This window comes from Colossoma macropomum, unplaced genomic scaffold (assembly GCF_904425465.1).
Source record: "Colossoma macropomum unplaced genomic scaffold, Colossoma_macropomum, whole genome shotgun sequence".
Classification (NCBI taxonomy): Eukaryota; Metazoa; Chordata; class Actinopteri; order Characiformes; family Serrasalmidae; genus Colossoma; species Colossoma macropomum.
In genome coordinates, this window is record NW_023494794.1 from 21,167,383 (window position 1) to 21,184,885 (window position 17,503).

Here is a 17,503-nt window from a genome sequence, read left to right on the forward strand (position 1 = left end):
GCAGTTAGCTTTCTCCTTCAAGCGTGTTGAGCTGTCCAGTGATGTTGCAGCAGCACCAGTTTGAAAAATGTGGTGTGGCTTTAACATGACTCAGAGCAAAGCGCTGGTAGTATCATGACTGGGGAAGACCTAGCTAGACACAGAATTAGGGGAAAAAAGTAAGAAAAATAAAATCGTTCTAATAATTAACCCCTTAAAATCTCAGGTTTATTACATACTAAGGCTTCTCGTTCAGTAGGGCTGCAATAAATGACTAATCTGATAGTCGAATAATCTATCGATTACTGAAACGAATAATCGATTATTCGGATTATGAATCGCTACATTACCTAGCTTAAGCTTAAGGCTTTTAAATTTAGCTTGAGGCTGTTTTATGCATTTGCTAACTAACAATGAAGATGAATACCATTCAAGAATTCATCCATCCATCATCTAAACCGCTTATCCTTCTGGGTCGCGGTGGGGTGCTGGAGCCTATCCCAGCTGTCATCGGGCAGAAGGCAGGATACACCCTGGACAGGTCGCCAGTCCATCGCAGGGCAGACAAACAGACATATACATCCACACACACACTCACACCTAGGGGCAATTTAGCATGTCCAATCAGCCTGACTGCATGTTTTTGGACTGTGGGAGGATTACCCGGAGGAAACCCACGCAGACACGGGGAGAACAGGCAAACTCCACACAGAAACGACCCTGGTCACCCGGCCGGGAATCGAACCCAGGCCATTCTTGCTGTGAGGCGACAGCGCTACCCACTGCGCCACCGTGCCGCCTTTTCAAGAATTCAGTGTTTTAATTAACTTTCCTGCAAATACAGAAGATAAAAAAATAAAACTCCAATATATTTTTCCTGTCAAAATTTATAACCAAGGATGTGCAAAGTAGCAGCAATAAAATAAAGCTAAATCAGTTTTTCTTTAACCAAGTAAATAAAAAAATCAAATTTAATTTTAAATGTTAAAGTGCGCAGTCCGTGATCTGTTCATTCTGCTGTCTGTCTAAACTAAACTCTACAATCGCAGGTCTTTATTGAAACAGAGGGAAGTCAGTATCTCTCCGTGCTCCTGTGAGAGACTCGCTCTCCTCCGAGAGCAGAGGAGATGCGCTGATGGAGCGGAGGGGAAGCGGCGAAAGTGTGTGAACGCTGAATTTGGACGCACCGGTGGCCTCGACGCTAAGACGACGATGCAGTGTTTAGAAGTGTAGACGTTACCTGGAAAGTGAATAGGGTCGCTGTGGATAACGGTTCCTTGCTCCTCTGTTCCACCTCCACTAACGGCACCAGAGAGCAGCACTTCGAAATACACATGTATACCAAACTACACACTTCTGTACTTCACACACTACACTAAAGAGTGCACTTCTAATGCTATATGCGCCGTTTTTACACACTATTTAGTGTGCTAGTATGCGATTTGGGACGCGGCGTATCTTACCGAGCTGAATCTCCTTCATCTAGTGAGCCGCCGGGTTTCCTCTTCAGACGCTCTAACGTGGAGGATGTGCTGTCATGCCAGCTACGGTCGGCTTTACAGACAGCACAACAAGTTCAGCTCCACACTTCAGAGGATTTTGCTATCGAGAGCCATCGCGCTGTTGTTCAGTCTCCAGTCAGCGGAAATGTCAAAACGTTCTTAGGGAGCGCGAGAAAGACGCGTAATGACGTCACCCAACTAATCGACTACTAAATTAGTTGCCAACTAATTTGGTCGTTGATTTTAGTCGACTAAGTCGAATAATCGTTGCACCCCTGTTATTCAGTAATTACAGAGACTACAATGCATACTGGTTGAGTTATTTTTTAGGTTATAGAAGTGTGTAACAAAGCTTTGGCCTCGCCGGTGGGCCCTGGCCATTTAAGGGGTTAAATTGTTAAATCGTCGAGATGTAAACAAAGTCTTTCAGAGTGTTTTGATATGAAATAGAGACTCTACAGATTGCTTTACAGTGGAAAAATATCCCTGCAGATTTTTTGAGAAACTGAAAGCCTAAAGGTCTCCCGAAAAGAATGGAAGCTGTATTTAAGGTATAGCGTGGACACACTGAAAGCTGGAAAAAAATATATATAAAACCTCCCCAGACAAAAAGTCACCTTGCGTGTTGGTAGTAACTTAAGGCTCCTGCAGATGGCGTTGCATAAGGATGATCGGACTATAAATATCTGTGGGGTGTGTGACAGGATTCATAGATTGAGAAGAGGTGGTACAGGGCAGTTTTGTTCAATGCGTGGAAAATGTGTTGCAAAAAAGAGTGATTGCTTTTGGGCACCAAAGGCCAGAGTGTGAAGGAAGTAGCTGAATTTTCAGGTGTATCGAAGCGTACAGTTATACGGGTCTACCAGCAGTGGCAAAGTGTGGCTCAAGCTGGAGGGGCTCTGTGATGTTCTGGGGTGTTTTAATTACACGGAAGTAGATTCTTTGGTTGAGGTGACAGTAAATTTGAACCACAGTACCTACATCGAGCTGCTGGACAACCAGGTTTTGCCAGGGAAAGCACCCACAAAATCTGGACAAACTGTGCAATTCCTTGATGCAAGAGTTGAACATTGATGTCGCCTACATCCAGAAACGCGTCACAGCTGTTATTCATGCTCGTGGAGGTATTACACACATTAGGTACGTTTCAGTCACAGGTGAATAATTTTTTTGTCTTTTTGAGTGTGCGTGACAATAAGATGTATGACGCGGTCTATGAAACTCTCGATCCCACGCCTCTGACTTTTAAATTATTTCAGGCTTTACAGGGTGACTCACACCAGCCCACCCACACCATATTTTTGCGTGTTTTTTTTTTTCTCCTGACTCAGTGATGCTAAAATCGTGCATGCTGTAAATTTAAATGTTGTCTGTTTTTGTCTTAACTTTGAAAAATAAATAACCTGTATGTTCTTGTTTTGACTGGAAATGGTATAAATGAAAGGTGAACTTTTGCCCAGTACTGTGTATTTCTTGGTCAATGTGAATTTGTGACTAAAGTTGTTAAATAAAAGTGTTGAACCAGAAAGATTTTAATCAGCTATTTGTAAACCGTTTATCACTGTTTATCACCTCTAGTGACTTTTCAGATAAACTCACTTAGCAAAAAGTGTTAATGTCTTGTAAGTCGTTCCAGGGTGTGGCGATGTACTATTTCTGTAAATCCTCAACTCTGTGGTAACGTGGTGTTGTGCAGTTTGTTATTTTGAGCTTTTTTTTTTCAGGAAGTGATGTTGAGAACAATCTCTCACCATCACTGCACTTTCTCAGGCTGTTTTTCAGCGTTGAGCAGGTGAAACACGCAATGGTTCTGCTCTTTGAGCTGAGATTCTTTGGTTTGTGGATGCTTTGGTGGTGCTGTTTGGTCAAAGGTGAGCTGTTTTCTCATAAACATCTACATTAGCTGTTTCTTAATGATGGTTTTGGTGGTTTTTATGGCTGATGATGGTTTTCATGCTTTCACACAGGATCTAGAGGATGTCAAATGCAGTATGTTGGCAGAAGCAACTTAACCACTGAGCTGCAGTCTGATGTTCTTCTGCCATGTATCTTTAAACCAACCCTCCTCGGATCAAACAAGACTGCAGATATAGCAGCAGTGTGGAGTCAGAGGACTATACCAGCAGATAATCTAGTGGAGATCAATCTGCAGGGTGAAGTAATGTTCTGGAATAACAGAGGTGGACGTATTAAGACGTTCCCCAAACTCTCAGAATCTGGAAACTTCTCCATCCTCCTCCGTAATGTACAGCAGTCTGATCTGGGTCTCTACCGCTGTGAGCTTCATGAGGGAATCAACTGCAGCATCGCCTATCAGGAAGTGCAGCTTGGTTAGTTTTCACATTTCCATTCATGTACATTATATTCTTAGACATTTGACTGTGGCTTTAAAACAGAAAAATAGTTCTATAATTGTTGGTTAACCTTTTACTATGTAGTGTTTTCATATGGCAATCAATAATTAATTAATTTTTTTGTTTAACTACAATGTAACTACAAGTCCATTTTTTTCTTTTCTTTGGGAAACTGAAGGCTTTGTAAGATTTGTCTTTTTTTCACTTCACATAGTGAGATCTGACTGCAGGAAGTCTCTAAAAGTGTCTGTGTAATTAAATATATATTAATACACAATACAAGAATTAATCTACTTTAGGTGTTATGGCTTTTATGTGACAAAATATAACCGTTGTCAACTGCATGTGACAGTGCAAACAGTGTTAATAAGTGTACTGCAACTGGACACAATGGACACTGCCTGGATATTCTAGTCACAGAGCAAAATGGCCATTAAGTAAATATTATTGCATATATCACAGCACTGCTGTGTCTGATCCACTCATACCAGCACAACACACACTAAAACACCACCACCATGTCAGTGTTACTGCATTGCTGAGAATGATCCACCACCCAAATAGTTCCTGCTCTGTGGTGGTCCTGTTGGGGTCCTGACCATTGAAGAACAGGGTATAAGGGATCTAAAAGAGTATGCAGAGAAACAGATGGACTACAGTCTGTAACTGTAGAACTACAAATGTGTGTGTGTGTATATATATATATATACACACACACACACACACATATATATATATAAATAACAGAAAAATACGCAGAAGCCTCAACAACTGAATATTCCATTTTTTCAGTATTTACTGTGTCCACTCTTTACTTTTTTCAGAGAAATCTGCAGGGATGTTTTTAAACACCTCCAAAGTTCAGTCTTAGAAGTTGGTTGCATTTTCTGCTTCCCACCATCCAAGTAGTCCCAAACACATTGACTGATGTTGAGGTCTGGACTCATCGATGGTCAGTCCATTGTTCTGAGAACCCTATTAGTAGAGAGCAGTTTTTCCTCTCTCTCAAAGATGAAAGCTTTAAGTGCTGTTTGTCAGATGGGGGCAGTTGTGGTGGTCTACCAGGTCTTGCATGGTCGTTAGGAGTCACTTAATCATTTTTTAATGTCCAGTTTAGGACACAGATTTTCATTTAACTTCCTGTTCCTAAAAGTTAATCTCTTCTCTGATCATAGTTGGAGTACATGTGGACAGTACATACCCAAACTTGTCAAGATATTTATTTTCATACTTTTCAGTATTCTGAAAAAAAAACATGCATATATGTTGGTTTTAAATGTTATTTTTCATGCATGAATGACTGTCACAGTGTCTTACAGCCGTGTTTACTCAGTGTATGTATTACAGATTACAGTTCAGTTGTCACATCCTGTTGCCATACGGCAACAAAATACAAAGTAACATTCTTCTTTCACTTTTTTTTAATTAGATTTCTTATTAATTAATATGAAAAGCCATGAAAACATTTGTGTTTTTCATAATTCATTCAGTTTTGCATGCATATAAAGACAGATTTACATTCTCAACTGAGTGGATTATTTACCTACAGGTCTTGTTGCTGTTTCTGAATACCAGAAAACCATCATAGCAGGAACATCAGGAGGAGCAGTAGTACTACTACTGTTCACAGCATGTGTTTGCTACATAGCGAGTAAACGTGAGTCTTTGAACACAGTTATTATTTCAAATTACACAAGATATGACTTTCTATTGCTATCTCCTATCTTTATCTCTTTAGTTTATTTTTTGAAGCCATGTGGTTCAAAAGTAGAGTGTTAATAAGAGATCAGTCTGGATTTTCTAGCAGTTTAGTTTCAGACTACATTGTGAAGCTTAACTGACAACACTGAGTTCACTGAAACTTATTTTGTGTGTTGCAGGAAGACACCGTAAGAGACAAGGCGGCGTTCGAGGTAAGCTATGTGTCATGGAAACTTGTGAAGACACAGTGTGACAGCACAATTTTACTGCTGTACTGCTTGTGTAAGTGTTGGGTTGCTAGTTCATTAGATAATCCTGCCTTGTAGCTTCACTCATTGGCCATTTTATCAGAAACACCTACCATACTGGTGCACTTAATACATTTACAGTTACTGACTGTAGCCCATCTGTTACGTCAATTTATCAGCCCCTCTCTACCCTATCTATCAGTGGAAAGGGACCACCACAGGACCACTAGAGCCCATTCTCAGCATACCAGTGACGTGGCATGGCAGTGTGTGTAGCACTGGTTTGCGTGTGTTAGACACAGGTGAGGTTTTTAAACACCTCACAATCACTCGGTTAAGAAAAGTCCACTGACTAAAATAGCCAGCCCATGAGCAGATGTGTGGTTAGAAACTGGCCACTGATGAATATGGACAAGTTACTTTTAAACATTTTGTCAACACCCAACGGAACACGGCTGCTCATGTCTAGTTTGGACATCCAAATGTGTGTCAGGCTCAGTTTGGGGTTAAATTTCAGGTTTATGTTTTCAGAGCTCGTCTCCCACTTTAACAGATTTCACCCTGTATTTCCCCCTCCTTTACGCCTAATCCCATTTCTTATTTTGGCCCCTACCCCTTGTTTTCGAGTGTCACCTTACTCCTTGGAACTGAGTTATATCTACATTTCCGTCCCCCTCCTTAATTGTATGTTGCTTATAATGATTTTGTTATGTCTTTTATATACGATAATATCTTTGTTTTGCCTTCAGCTATTCGCCAGCTTCTTGTTTGAATTTTCCTGTTGCACCTTAAATGGTGCAGCAGTTACATTCTGGCACTTCAGGTGTCTGTAGTGTTGGACTATTTAAGGTGGAACAGGAAATTTAGCTAGCTAGCTACCGAAACATCAGCGTACTTCTAGCGATTTTTTATGCTTGTTATGAAGAAAAGGACCATAATACACTGAAATGACACTAAACTGAGAAATACAATAGTTGTATTTTCTTAATGGAGAAAATTCTCACATTTGTGGGTTTGCTGATTTTTCCTTTTTTCTCATAACTCCCTGTTTGGAGTGTGTCTCTGAAAAACCTCTGTTTTCGCCCTACCCCTCTATCTCAGCAAAAATCCAGACACCCTGACCCCTGGGTGTGAACGTGCAAAACGGAGGGCTAAGGGCTAAGTGCTAGGGGCGAGGGGTGAAATGGGATTGGGCCTTTAGTTTTACCCTTTACTTAATTCTTCACTACTTTCATTACCTTAAATCGTTCTTTAATCAGGCATGCTGGTCAGCACTCAGCACTGACACTCGAGAGAAAACGGGACAGTGAATCGATACAGGAAAGTATTTTTATATAGTGCAGCCAAACAAAGTTTGATTTGTTTGGTCAAAAGTATTTTAAGTGATATGTTTAATTATTTTCTATATAACATGTTCTATGTGCAGAAATAGAGTTTGTTTTAAAGAGGTGATGGCTGACATCTCACTATATCAGCACAGCATGAGAAAAGCGTTGATGATGCTGTAAAAATATAGTATTTGATGAATAAATTCATTAATGCAGAATTTCAATATAACTTTTGTCAGCTAGGTATTTTATTAAAGCATATTATTATCGACATGTTTATTAATCTGCACTATAATGGTGGCTATTTTAGTCACCATCCTGTCCGGATTTATTCTGCACTTTGGGTGATGAATGAACAGAGCTTTGTTATTCTCAGCTCAGTTTTGAGCTCGAACATGATATGTTTGGGTGAGGCACTGACAGAACTGTGTGTAGCTCGGGTCAGGGTCGAACTCAAGCACGATGCTGGGCTTGTAAAAAATTCTTGAGCAGTATTCAGGTTCTGACCAAAATTTCAGGCCTGAAAAAAGCTCTAAAGCTCTCCCTGCTGAAAAAACTAAGAAACCATAAAGTGTTTCTGTTCGTTCCTGAGGGCTTTGTAATATGTTTTGGCTTTTTTCATAGGTTAATATCACAACATGGGTTGATATCACAACTGGCTGATTCTAAATGCATTTGGAAGGTGTTCTACAGATATTCTTTTTTTAATCTGTTTTTACATCGGTACTTATATCGTTCTTTGACTGAACTGAATTCAATTATTGAAAGTATTTCCACATAATTAAATGTCTTTCTTTCAAAATAAGGCAATTGTATTGACCCAATATAATGTACTTAAATTGGCTATACTAAATCTGCTATCACATTTCCAATTTAAGTAATTAAAGTTCATCGAACTTGATTTCCTAGTGGGAAAATAGTGATCTCCATTGGAAGCCATTAAGCCAATTCCTATTAGAAAGCAAAACCATTATGTTTTGATCTTAATGATTTCTAATGGTCCTTTTTCAGTAGGGATAGTGTCTGTCTACACACCCACAGGGTGGCCCAACTAGGTTTAAGTATGTAAAAATGCCAGGAACTCATCCCAGCACAACACAGATGACCTATATTGGTATCACTGCTGTGCTAAAAATGGTCCACCACCTAAACATCTGCTCAGTGATGGTCCCCTTCCACTGAAAAACATGGTAGAGGGTAAATTGTGCAGCAACAAATGGGTTTGACTCACTGGCCACTTTATTTGGTACACTACATTCTGTCTACACTCATTGTCCTTTTGATCAGGTCAACTAACCATAAAGTTACCCAAATAGTACCTGCTCTGTGGTGGTCCTGTGAGAGTCTTGACCACTGAGGAACAGGGTAAAGAGGTGCTAACAAAGTATGCAGAGAAACAGATGGACTACAGTCTGTAACTGTAGAACTACAAAGTGCACCTATATAGTAAGTGGAGCTGATCAAATGGTGAGTGAGTGTAGAAACAAGGAGGTGTAGACAATAAACCTGCAACTCAGGGTAGGTAACCTGGAGTGAAATGTGCTGTCAAAATAATCAATAAATTAGAAGGCATCCTGGACTAATACTGTAATATAAATGAAACATGGTTGGTTTGTATGTGTCGTCTTTCCCTCTAGGACTCACACTTTCTAACCCAATATATGACTCTGTCAGACATACGGAAAAGAACAGCCAAAGCAGACACGGTAAATATCCCCTCTTCAACAATCAAATGTTGTTATGCTTCTCTGTAGAAAGTCTGCTCAGTGTTTCATAGTTTGCTGTTTAATACAAATTAGTGTTTTCCCTTTCAGAAGGTCTGCATCTTAACACAGTCTACGACACTGTTGGGCTCCCAGAGACCAGCACAGAGAAAGTGATATACGAGGAAATCGGTGTTAAAGCATCAGAGCAATAGAACATAATTCAGACTTGCTCATGTCCAAAAGTATCGACACCCCTTCTAATTGATGAACTCAGCTACTTTGATATACACCCACTGCTGACACAGGCATTCAATTGCACCCACCCAACTTGTATGATCTTTATGGAAAAGCATTGCCAATAGAATGGGATGCTCTGTAGCAGCTGCACATGAGGATAAGTTCACCATGCCAAGTGCCAAACAACGGCTGAAAAGGTATAAAGCCCAACAGCACAGGGCTGTGGAGCAGTGGATTGGATTGGAATAGGTTTGCAGAAAATACATCTTGGAGAAAAGTCTAGACTTCACATAAACATGGAATGTCTTTTATACGCTTCAACTGTCTGTGTTTAAGAGCAGCCAATGTTAGCTTAACGCTAAATACTGCTAAAGGGTGTCCCAAAAAATTGACATCATTTGAGATGTGTTCGAGCATATTCTAACACACAAAATGCCTTTTCATTTCTAGTGAACTCCATTCTTCAACAAAAAAAAAAAAAATTAAACTTGGTTAGTTTTTACATATTTTGTTAAAATTTGAGATCATTTGAGGGAGAATCGGCTGTTATTAGACTACGAAATTATGTCAATTTTTTGGGACACCTGTAGAATCCCATTAGGCTGCTAACAGACATTAGCCTTAGAGAGAGTTGCAGAAGTATTTGTTTTTTTGTGTTGGTTGTTTTACTAGTTTGTGACTGAGTTTACATTTTCATGGCCTGAACAAGGCCTTGTTCTGATAGTCATGTTTTCTGACTGGTGTTTGCTGTATATTATGAATTAAATGTTTTCTAAATAAATCTTTTGAAAGTTTGTTAACAAGAATGAAAGTTGTGTCATACACAATTTTAGAAGAGCAGAATATCCAGTAAATAAAGTGTGTGATCTTTGGTAACAAGGACTGATATACCAATGCTAAAAGCACTCTTAGATATGATACTTCAATAAGAAAATTTTCATTTATTTTCAGGGCAGAAAAAAAGAAATGTGTATTTAAGCCTTTTTGGCAATCTTTCAAGTTGTCTACACATCTAATTAACAGACAATAAAAGACCCAAAAAATGAGGAAAAGAATAAATCCAGAGCAAAAAAAAAAAAGACACAGAGTATCAAGGTTATCATGAAGTTCTACACAGCTTACAAAAAATGCCCAAAATCTAATCCCAGGGAGCTCCGTAGCCCTAAACTACCAAATCCAGAATGTTGTCATGTTGGAGTCGGATACTCACAGATACTCGTCTTTACCATATCTGGACCTGCAGGCTTAAAGATGAAGAATTACTCTGATGTCTTTCTTTGTAATGTTTCACTAAAGAATATTGTTTTAGCGTATTTATGCCCTGCAAATCTTTCTTTTAGTTTCCTCTTAGCTTTTCCAACACAGAAACAGCCACATGGACATACTAAATGATACACAACACATTCTGAGTCTCCACTTTTATGAAGCCATTTGTTTTATCTTAATAACTTTCAAATCACAAAATATTCAGCTTTGAGTAACACACTGTAAAAAAGTAAGAAGTCAGCTCAAAGTAAAATTATTTGGTGAGTTATGACTATGGAAAGAATTTGTGGCAAAAAAATAAAATTGGTTTGATCCACCAGCTCAATTTTTTCATGTCTATCGTCTGACTTTTTTGTTGTTGGCAGTTTGTGGCTGTTTACCAGTTCTGCCAAAGCTCTTAAGTAGTAAACTCAGCCTTTTCTATGCCAGCTTCTCATTTGAATTTTCTGTTCCACCTTAAATGGTGCTGCAGTTACACTGAGGAGCCTTAAATGTAGAACGAATTACAAAAGTTGGCGAATATAAAGCCAACATCAGCTCACCTCAGTAAATACACTGATTTGCCTCAATAAATGATCCTTAATCAACAAATACTTCAAACTTGCGCTTGGAGATGTTTAATGAGCAGCACAGCACAGCAGCTGTTGAATGCGTCTCACTGGCTGATCTAACGCCGTGTCCCAAACCACACGCTTCTGTACTTCACTTACTACACTAATGAGTGCACTTTTAATGGCATATGCGCCATTAGAACATACGCTAGTACGTGGTTTGGGATGGGGCGCTTTTTTTCAGCTTTCATTTGTTATCACTGCAGCAACAAATCAAATAAAATCAAGACAATACACTCAAACCATATCTGTTAATACACGTTAAAAATAAGATTTAAAATAATGATCCCAGTGTTTTACCACTTTTGCTGGTGCAGTTATGGCTTTATGTCATTACAAAGCACCACAGCACAGCTGAATTAACTTATGTTGCCTGCTAAAATGATGGCAGTGCGAGTGTGATGTCATCGGAATACTATCAGTCGGCAGCTCAGAAAAATTCCATTGAGTTCTATGCAGAACATAATGCACATCTAGAAGGTTGTGACAGTGCAACAGATTATGTTGTCACAATTTTTTTTTACTTTTCAACAGTAGCGTTCCAAAGTCTAGGTTGCATTTCTCAGCTGCTACATCATAGCAGACCGTTCCAAAGTGAAGAATCCTTCATATACAGCCTAGAAATGCAGCCTACGTTCGGAGTGATTTCAAGGATGCATCAGATGTATCCTTCCAGGCTTTGGGTTACCAACAGTTCTCTGCGCACGAACGTCACAAAGGAAAAAAAAAAACAGCACCACGAAAATTGCTGAAAGCCACTGGAGTTTAATTTAAGATGTAAGTCTTTCACGTCCTTGAATTCGTCTTTGTTACCTTATGAAGTGTAAAATCACTGATTAATTAAAGCATCGTCCATATATCGTATTTTATTTAGTAGTATTTGTATATATCTAGTTTATCATACTACATAAGAGCATTTTCTCCATTTCAGTAAAGAAATGAAAAAGCAACAAACAGAACGCAACGGGCTCCATTCTTCAAGTTTCATGACACTCTGGTGACGTCACCATGCAGTCTCGTTAGGACTGGTCCATATGTGTAACCAGCAGGCTACTAAGAGGGAGTCTTCATAGGACAGTCCTACTGAGGACCCGCACTACCTCAGCTGCAGCCTAGGCTTTGGAGCGCAGCTATTGTTGTGACAGCGTTGTGGGCACCAAAACAACAAATTGTCATGACACTGTCACAACGTAACTGTGTTTGCTGTGATAGCGTTTAGGGGTTCCTTGATGGTTCTTCAAGGGTTCTTAAGTAAAGAAAATGGTTCTCTACAGAACCATGAACACTCAAAGAACGCTTTCCGTGATTAAAGCGTTCTTTAGATTGATGAAGAATGTGATGTGGTTCCATATAGAATCATTTTAAAAAGGGTTCTATGTAGCACCTGAAAGTGTTCTTCTATTGTTACAAGCTTGACATTGTAACAGTAAAAGAACCCTTTTTGGTGCTTTATAGAACCCTTTTCAAAAAGATTCTACATAGATCCATCTACAGCACATTCTTCATCAATCTGAAGAACGCTTTCATGATGCAAAGAACCCTTTAATAATACAAAGGGATATTTGAGTGCATTGATTGTTTTGAACGGTGACTAATTTTAAATCTAAACTCAGGTATTAAAAGGCTGCTGCATCACTGGGTTTCAGACTCACGCTCTTCTGTTGTTTGGATGTTGTCTATTAGCTTTTTGATTCTTCTTTCAATATAACTGAGAAAATGTAGTTGTATGTTAATGGTGAATAAAAATTAGGCCTACTGCTTATTCAATATGAAATCTAAAAATATTTTGCATTGTGCTTTATGCTGCACTACTACAGGCAGATGTAATGACAATGCTGTTAATATTTATTTTATTTTAATCAGTTTGAACGACTCTATCAACATACACTTGTAGTATCATAAGAGATTGCATGAAAAGAACTCTGAGAACCGTGGCTGGAGTACAAGGTGGCTTCTCTTTTAAGCTGTCAGGCCTGACTAGATTTCACTGAACTCAAACTTCTTAGTTTAGTCAAAAGTTCCCCTCACACTGTAATGTTTTAGCTCCCACCAGGCATTTTCTCCTTCCAGGTTCCCAGATATGGAAGTCTCTCACTTCACTGGGGTTCAAACTCACAGTCTCCTGATGTTGGGGTGAGTCTGTTGCAGCACTCAAGCACCTGAAGTTATGCAGATTTCTGTGTCCATTAATGCTTAATACAATAAAAAACACATTTTAACTGAAAGGTAGTGTGTAGTAAAGCACAGCAAGTGTCTAAATGTTCACTTTGACATCAGGAGATCATGAGCCCAAGAGGAGAAGGTGTCTGGTGGGACTGCGTGATGGAAAGAGCTCGCAGAGAAATGGAGCAAAAACCAATTTGTTCACCTAACAGAGATGCAGTACTAAAAATGTGAGAACTTCTGACTAAACTATGTAGTTTGACTTGATCAACTCTTGTATCCTCAAATCGAGTTCACTCAAGAAAAGCTGGGTGATCAGTTAGTCTTTTATGGTAGATGCTCTCCTAAAAACAATCTTTGGTGCTTCAGCAAAAATCTCCTTTAAAATCAGATGAAGTGTCAGTTTGCAAGTGTCATTGGTGAAAATAGATCTAATCTCTGATAAACAGGATGTGTGTTATCGTGGTAGGCACTGTGTAGTAGCTGAGGTCATTGTTTGGGAGGGAGTGAGTGTGAAGGTGGGTGTTAGCTTGATGCCAACACACGTTACAAACAAACTACTAGAGTGCATCTGCTCTGGTCGTGAGAACAGAGCTCTGCAGCTTCCTTTGGTTAACACCTTGTTGTTAGAATGTGGTTGTCTAAAAGTGTAGCTTGCCAGTATCAGTATTTTTGTGACTGATATGTAATAAGATTTGCAGTGCTTATTGTTTGGGCCAAGATTATTCTGTTGTTAAAGAAGTTGATTGATTTTATTAGACCTCACTGCATTACTGCCTCCTTAAAACTTTATTATATTACTATAATATTGCAACACAAATAACTTAATAAGTCCTAAGGCTTATGTCAATTCCATTTCCTTCCAAAAGCACACGCATTTTATGAGCTCCACTTACTATAGAGGAGCACTTTTTAGTTTTACAATTACAGACTTTGTTAGCCCCCTTTCACCCTGTTCTTCAAAGTTCAGGACCACCACAGAGCAGGTACTATTTGGGTGGTGGATCATTCTCAGCACTGCAGTGACACTGACATGGTGGTGGTGTGTTAGTGTGTGTTGTGCTGTTCTGAGTGGATCAGACACAGCAATGCTGCTGGAGTTTTTAAACACTGTGTCCACTCAGTGTCCACTCTATTAGACACTCCTACCTTGTTGGTCCTCCTTGTAGATGTAAAGTCAGAGACAGTAGCTCATCTGTTGTTGCACAGTTTGTGTTGGTCGTCATCTAGTCCTTCTTCAGTGGTCACAGGACGCTGTTGGCTGGATATTTTTGGTTGGTGGACTGTTCTCAGTGCAGCAGTGATACTGAGGTGTTTAAAAACTCCAGCAGCACTGCTATGTCTGATCCACTCAGACCAGCACAACACACACTAACACACCACCACCACATCAGTGTTACTGCAGTGCTGAGAATGACCCACCACCCAAATAGTACCTGCTCTGTGGGGGTCCAAGAAAATGCTGCTATTAGTAGTGAATAACATTAGACCTAGTGCTTATTCAATATGAAACCAGCTCTGATTACTCTTTTTGTCTGTACAGAAGACTTGAAAAAACCCATGTATCCCATCATGTTGGAACACAATGTTTGTATTGTCTCTTAATTAGCCAATTACAAAAAATTCAGACCAGTCAATAAAGTGGATTAGCGCTCCACCTTTCTGAAAGTTAACCCTCTGCCTCCTGTCATTTCCTTTGGGAGTTTGAGATGCCATGTTGAAGGGGGTTACCGGTCCAGTTTTTGAAGAATCCCATGGTTATTTCTGGACTGAAATCCATTTCGACATATTCAGTAGAATTTTGAGAAACATGGACAAGTTATTAATAACTTGATGAGCTTCTCCCTAGAGGCATTTTGAGGAAGTTCTTAGTTCCTCTTATGTTTTTTAAATGACTGAAGAACCCATCCCCCCCCCCACCCAACAGAAAAGAAAAAAAAAAACAGACTTCGGTTTTTTTGCTTAGTAACTTTTGACCATGATTAAAAGCTACTGTACTACCTGTAATCTAAGTTATTCAAGCTTGTGCAGAGGTTTGGAATATTAATCGGTTTCATTCACATTTTGCAGTCGCCATTCAGAAATCTTGGATGTTCAAAATCTTTATTAGTTTTCTTGCCACTGTTTTCAGGCCTGTTCTGACACATCACTTGATCTTTGCTCTAATCTGTGGTACAGTAAGGCTGTTGAAGTTGCTGCTTCATAGTGGTGGCTTTTCACATTTCTTGATGTCTAACAGAAAAAGTACTCAGTTTTAGTTACCTGTACAAACACAAGCTGTCTGTTCTGTGACAAAGGTCTGTCTAACAGTAATGCTGACAGTGATAGTGTGTTCCATACTAACGATAGTAAACAATACCTGCCTGCTTTTTGTTTTGATGTATTTAATTAAACCCTTTCACAGTTTGCTCACTGTAATGCTGCCCAAAGAGTGTGTCCTTGGGAGGAAATTGCTTCCTGAAAAGCTTCAGAATCTGCCATCTGCATTTCAGGTGAAGTATTCTGTAATGCTGCACTAAGAGAGAGGAAAATAAGGCTTGGTATGCTCTGTGAACAGCGGCAGTACTTTGCGAAGTGTGTGTGTGAGCAAATATTCTTTATAGAAGTCTGTGAATGACGAACAGGTGTGGCTGATTAGTATTTCAGTAAAGCTGATCTCTGAAACACTTCGTGATTGGTGGAAGGTGTCGCGTGATCTCCAGGTGGATTCTAAGAGTTGGAGTCCATATGTGTAGTTGTTTGTACTACAGAACCAGAGGGTGGTGTGACAGCACCCCCCCCAAGGAGTCCAGACGATCATGATGACTACCACCCCCACACTCTGAGGTGCTGCAGAGCTGGACCCCAGAGCTGTCACGGCGCTGGACAGACAGAACTCTTACGATGGCTGACAGGATGATGATGGGAGGTCTGCTTGTGTGGGGTGAAGAGCTGGCTTGTTGGGGTGTCGATTGTGGAAATCAGATATCAGGCCTGGGTCTAATACATCACCTACAGGAACCCAACAATGCTCAGGACAATACTCCTCCTCCACCAGGTACTAGAAAGCTCCTCCACATCTCCAAGAATCCAGCAGCGGATGTACAGCGGAGACTGGGGAGCACTTGACCTCCACCAGAGGGGCAGCCACTCGTTTACTGTTTCCTTGTCCAATGGATCTGGAACGACAGGCTTCAGAGGGGAAACAAGAAATGAACTAGAGACCCTGTACCTGCGAGGTAAGCCCAACTGATGAGTCACATTGTTTATCTTTTTCAAAATCTTAAATGAACCGATAAATTTAGGACTGTGCTTTTTACACCTTTCTGCCAAAGAGAAGTCGTTGGTCAAAAGCCAAACCTGGCTGATAAGAGGGGTTGTCACTTCGATGGTGGTCTGCCACAGTCTTTTGATGCTTCCCAATGAGTCTCTTCCCAAACCTCCTCATTGCCCCTCATCCAGTCATCCACTCCGGGAACAGCTGATGTAATCACTGTCCATGGTGTGAGAGGAGGGTGATGAGCTAAAACACACTGATAGGGAGTCAGACCTGTGGTAGAGCTAATCAGAGAGTTTTGGGAAATCTCAGCCCATAGAAGGAACTGGAACCAGTCTGATGGATTATTGTGACAACATATCCTAAAAAAATTCCCAAGTCCTCGGTTCACTCCCTCAGATTGACCATTAGACTGGGGATGGTAGCCTGAAGTGAGATTACCGGTCACTCTAAATATATGGTCAAAGAGGTCTTCTGCAGTTTGAAACGCAGTAGATGTGGCAGTAAAGGTCACAAATTTTACACTACGAGAACTACGAGAAACTATTTTGTTTAGCAAATACTGAGAAATATAATTCTTTCACTGAAGGAGGTACTGGCCAGTTAAAGACTGCCTTAACCTTGTGGTGATCCATCACAATCCCACTGGTGCTAATAGCATATCCCAGGAAGGAAGTGGTTTGGAGATGGAACTTGTATTTCTCTCCTTTGGCAAGCAAATTATTCTCTGACAGGTGCACCTGGTGAACATGTTCGAAATCGGGAGAGTTTGTTAAAATGTCTTCAATATAGGCAATAACAAAGTGTCCTATCATATCCGAATAGCATTACCACATACTCGTAGTGCCCCCTACTGATGACAAAGGCAGTTTTCCATCTTCCATTTCCCTCTTTAACCAAGTTATAAGCACTGTGCAAGTCTAACCTGGTGAGAATTTTTGCTTAATGCAATTGCTCCAAGGCCATTGGGGTTCAAAGGGGATAAGCATACTTTTTGGTTGCTTGTTTCAAGCCTCTATACTCTATACACGACCTAAAGCCCCCATCTTTCCTTTTAACAGAGAAAAATTCTGTAGAGACAGGAGATTTGGGAGATTGGATGAAACCCTGAGCTAAAGCCTCTTCAATGTATGTTCCCATAACCTTTTCCTC

At 40.0% G+C, this 17,503-nt stretch overlaps 2 protein-coding genes across 3 annotated transcripts in view; both read left to right on the forward strand.

Annotated features, from left to right (window-relative positions):
• The first annotated feature begins 3,186 nt into the window (after positions 1-3,186).
• The window catches only part of LOC118814790, a 16,682-nt gene continuing 2,365 nt past the window's right edge, over positions 3,187-17,503 (forward strand). The window contains exons 1-6 of one of the 2 annotated variants that reach the window (XM_036580565.1): positions 3,187-3,352; positions 3,449-3,811; positions 5,385-5,492; positions 5,716-5,748; positions 8,750-8,818; positions 8,927-9,086. In XM_036580565.1, the coding sequence (XP_036436458.1) occupies positions 3,286-3,352; positions 3,449-3,811; positions 5,385-5,492; positions 5,716-5,748; positions 8,750-8,818; positions 8,927-9,030 (744 nt within the window). In that variant the 5' untranslated portion in view covers positions 3,187-3,285 and the 3' untranslated portion in view covers positions 9,031-9,086. Of the gene's footprint in view, positions 3,353-3,448; positions 3,812-5,384; positions 5,493-5,715; positions 5,749-8,749; positions 8,819-8,926; positions 9,087-17,503 lie in introns of those variants that run through there. The other variant, XM_036580566.1, reaches the window with a different exon arrangement.
• The window catches only part of LOC118814791, a 30,394-nt gene continuing 16,122 nt past the window's right edge, over positions 3,232-17,503 (forward strand). The window contains exon 1 of the mRNA XM_036580567.1: positions 3,232-3,273. The gene's annotated coding sequence lies outside the window, so the exon portion shown is untranslated. The remainder of the gene's footprint in view (positions 3,274-17,503) is intronic.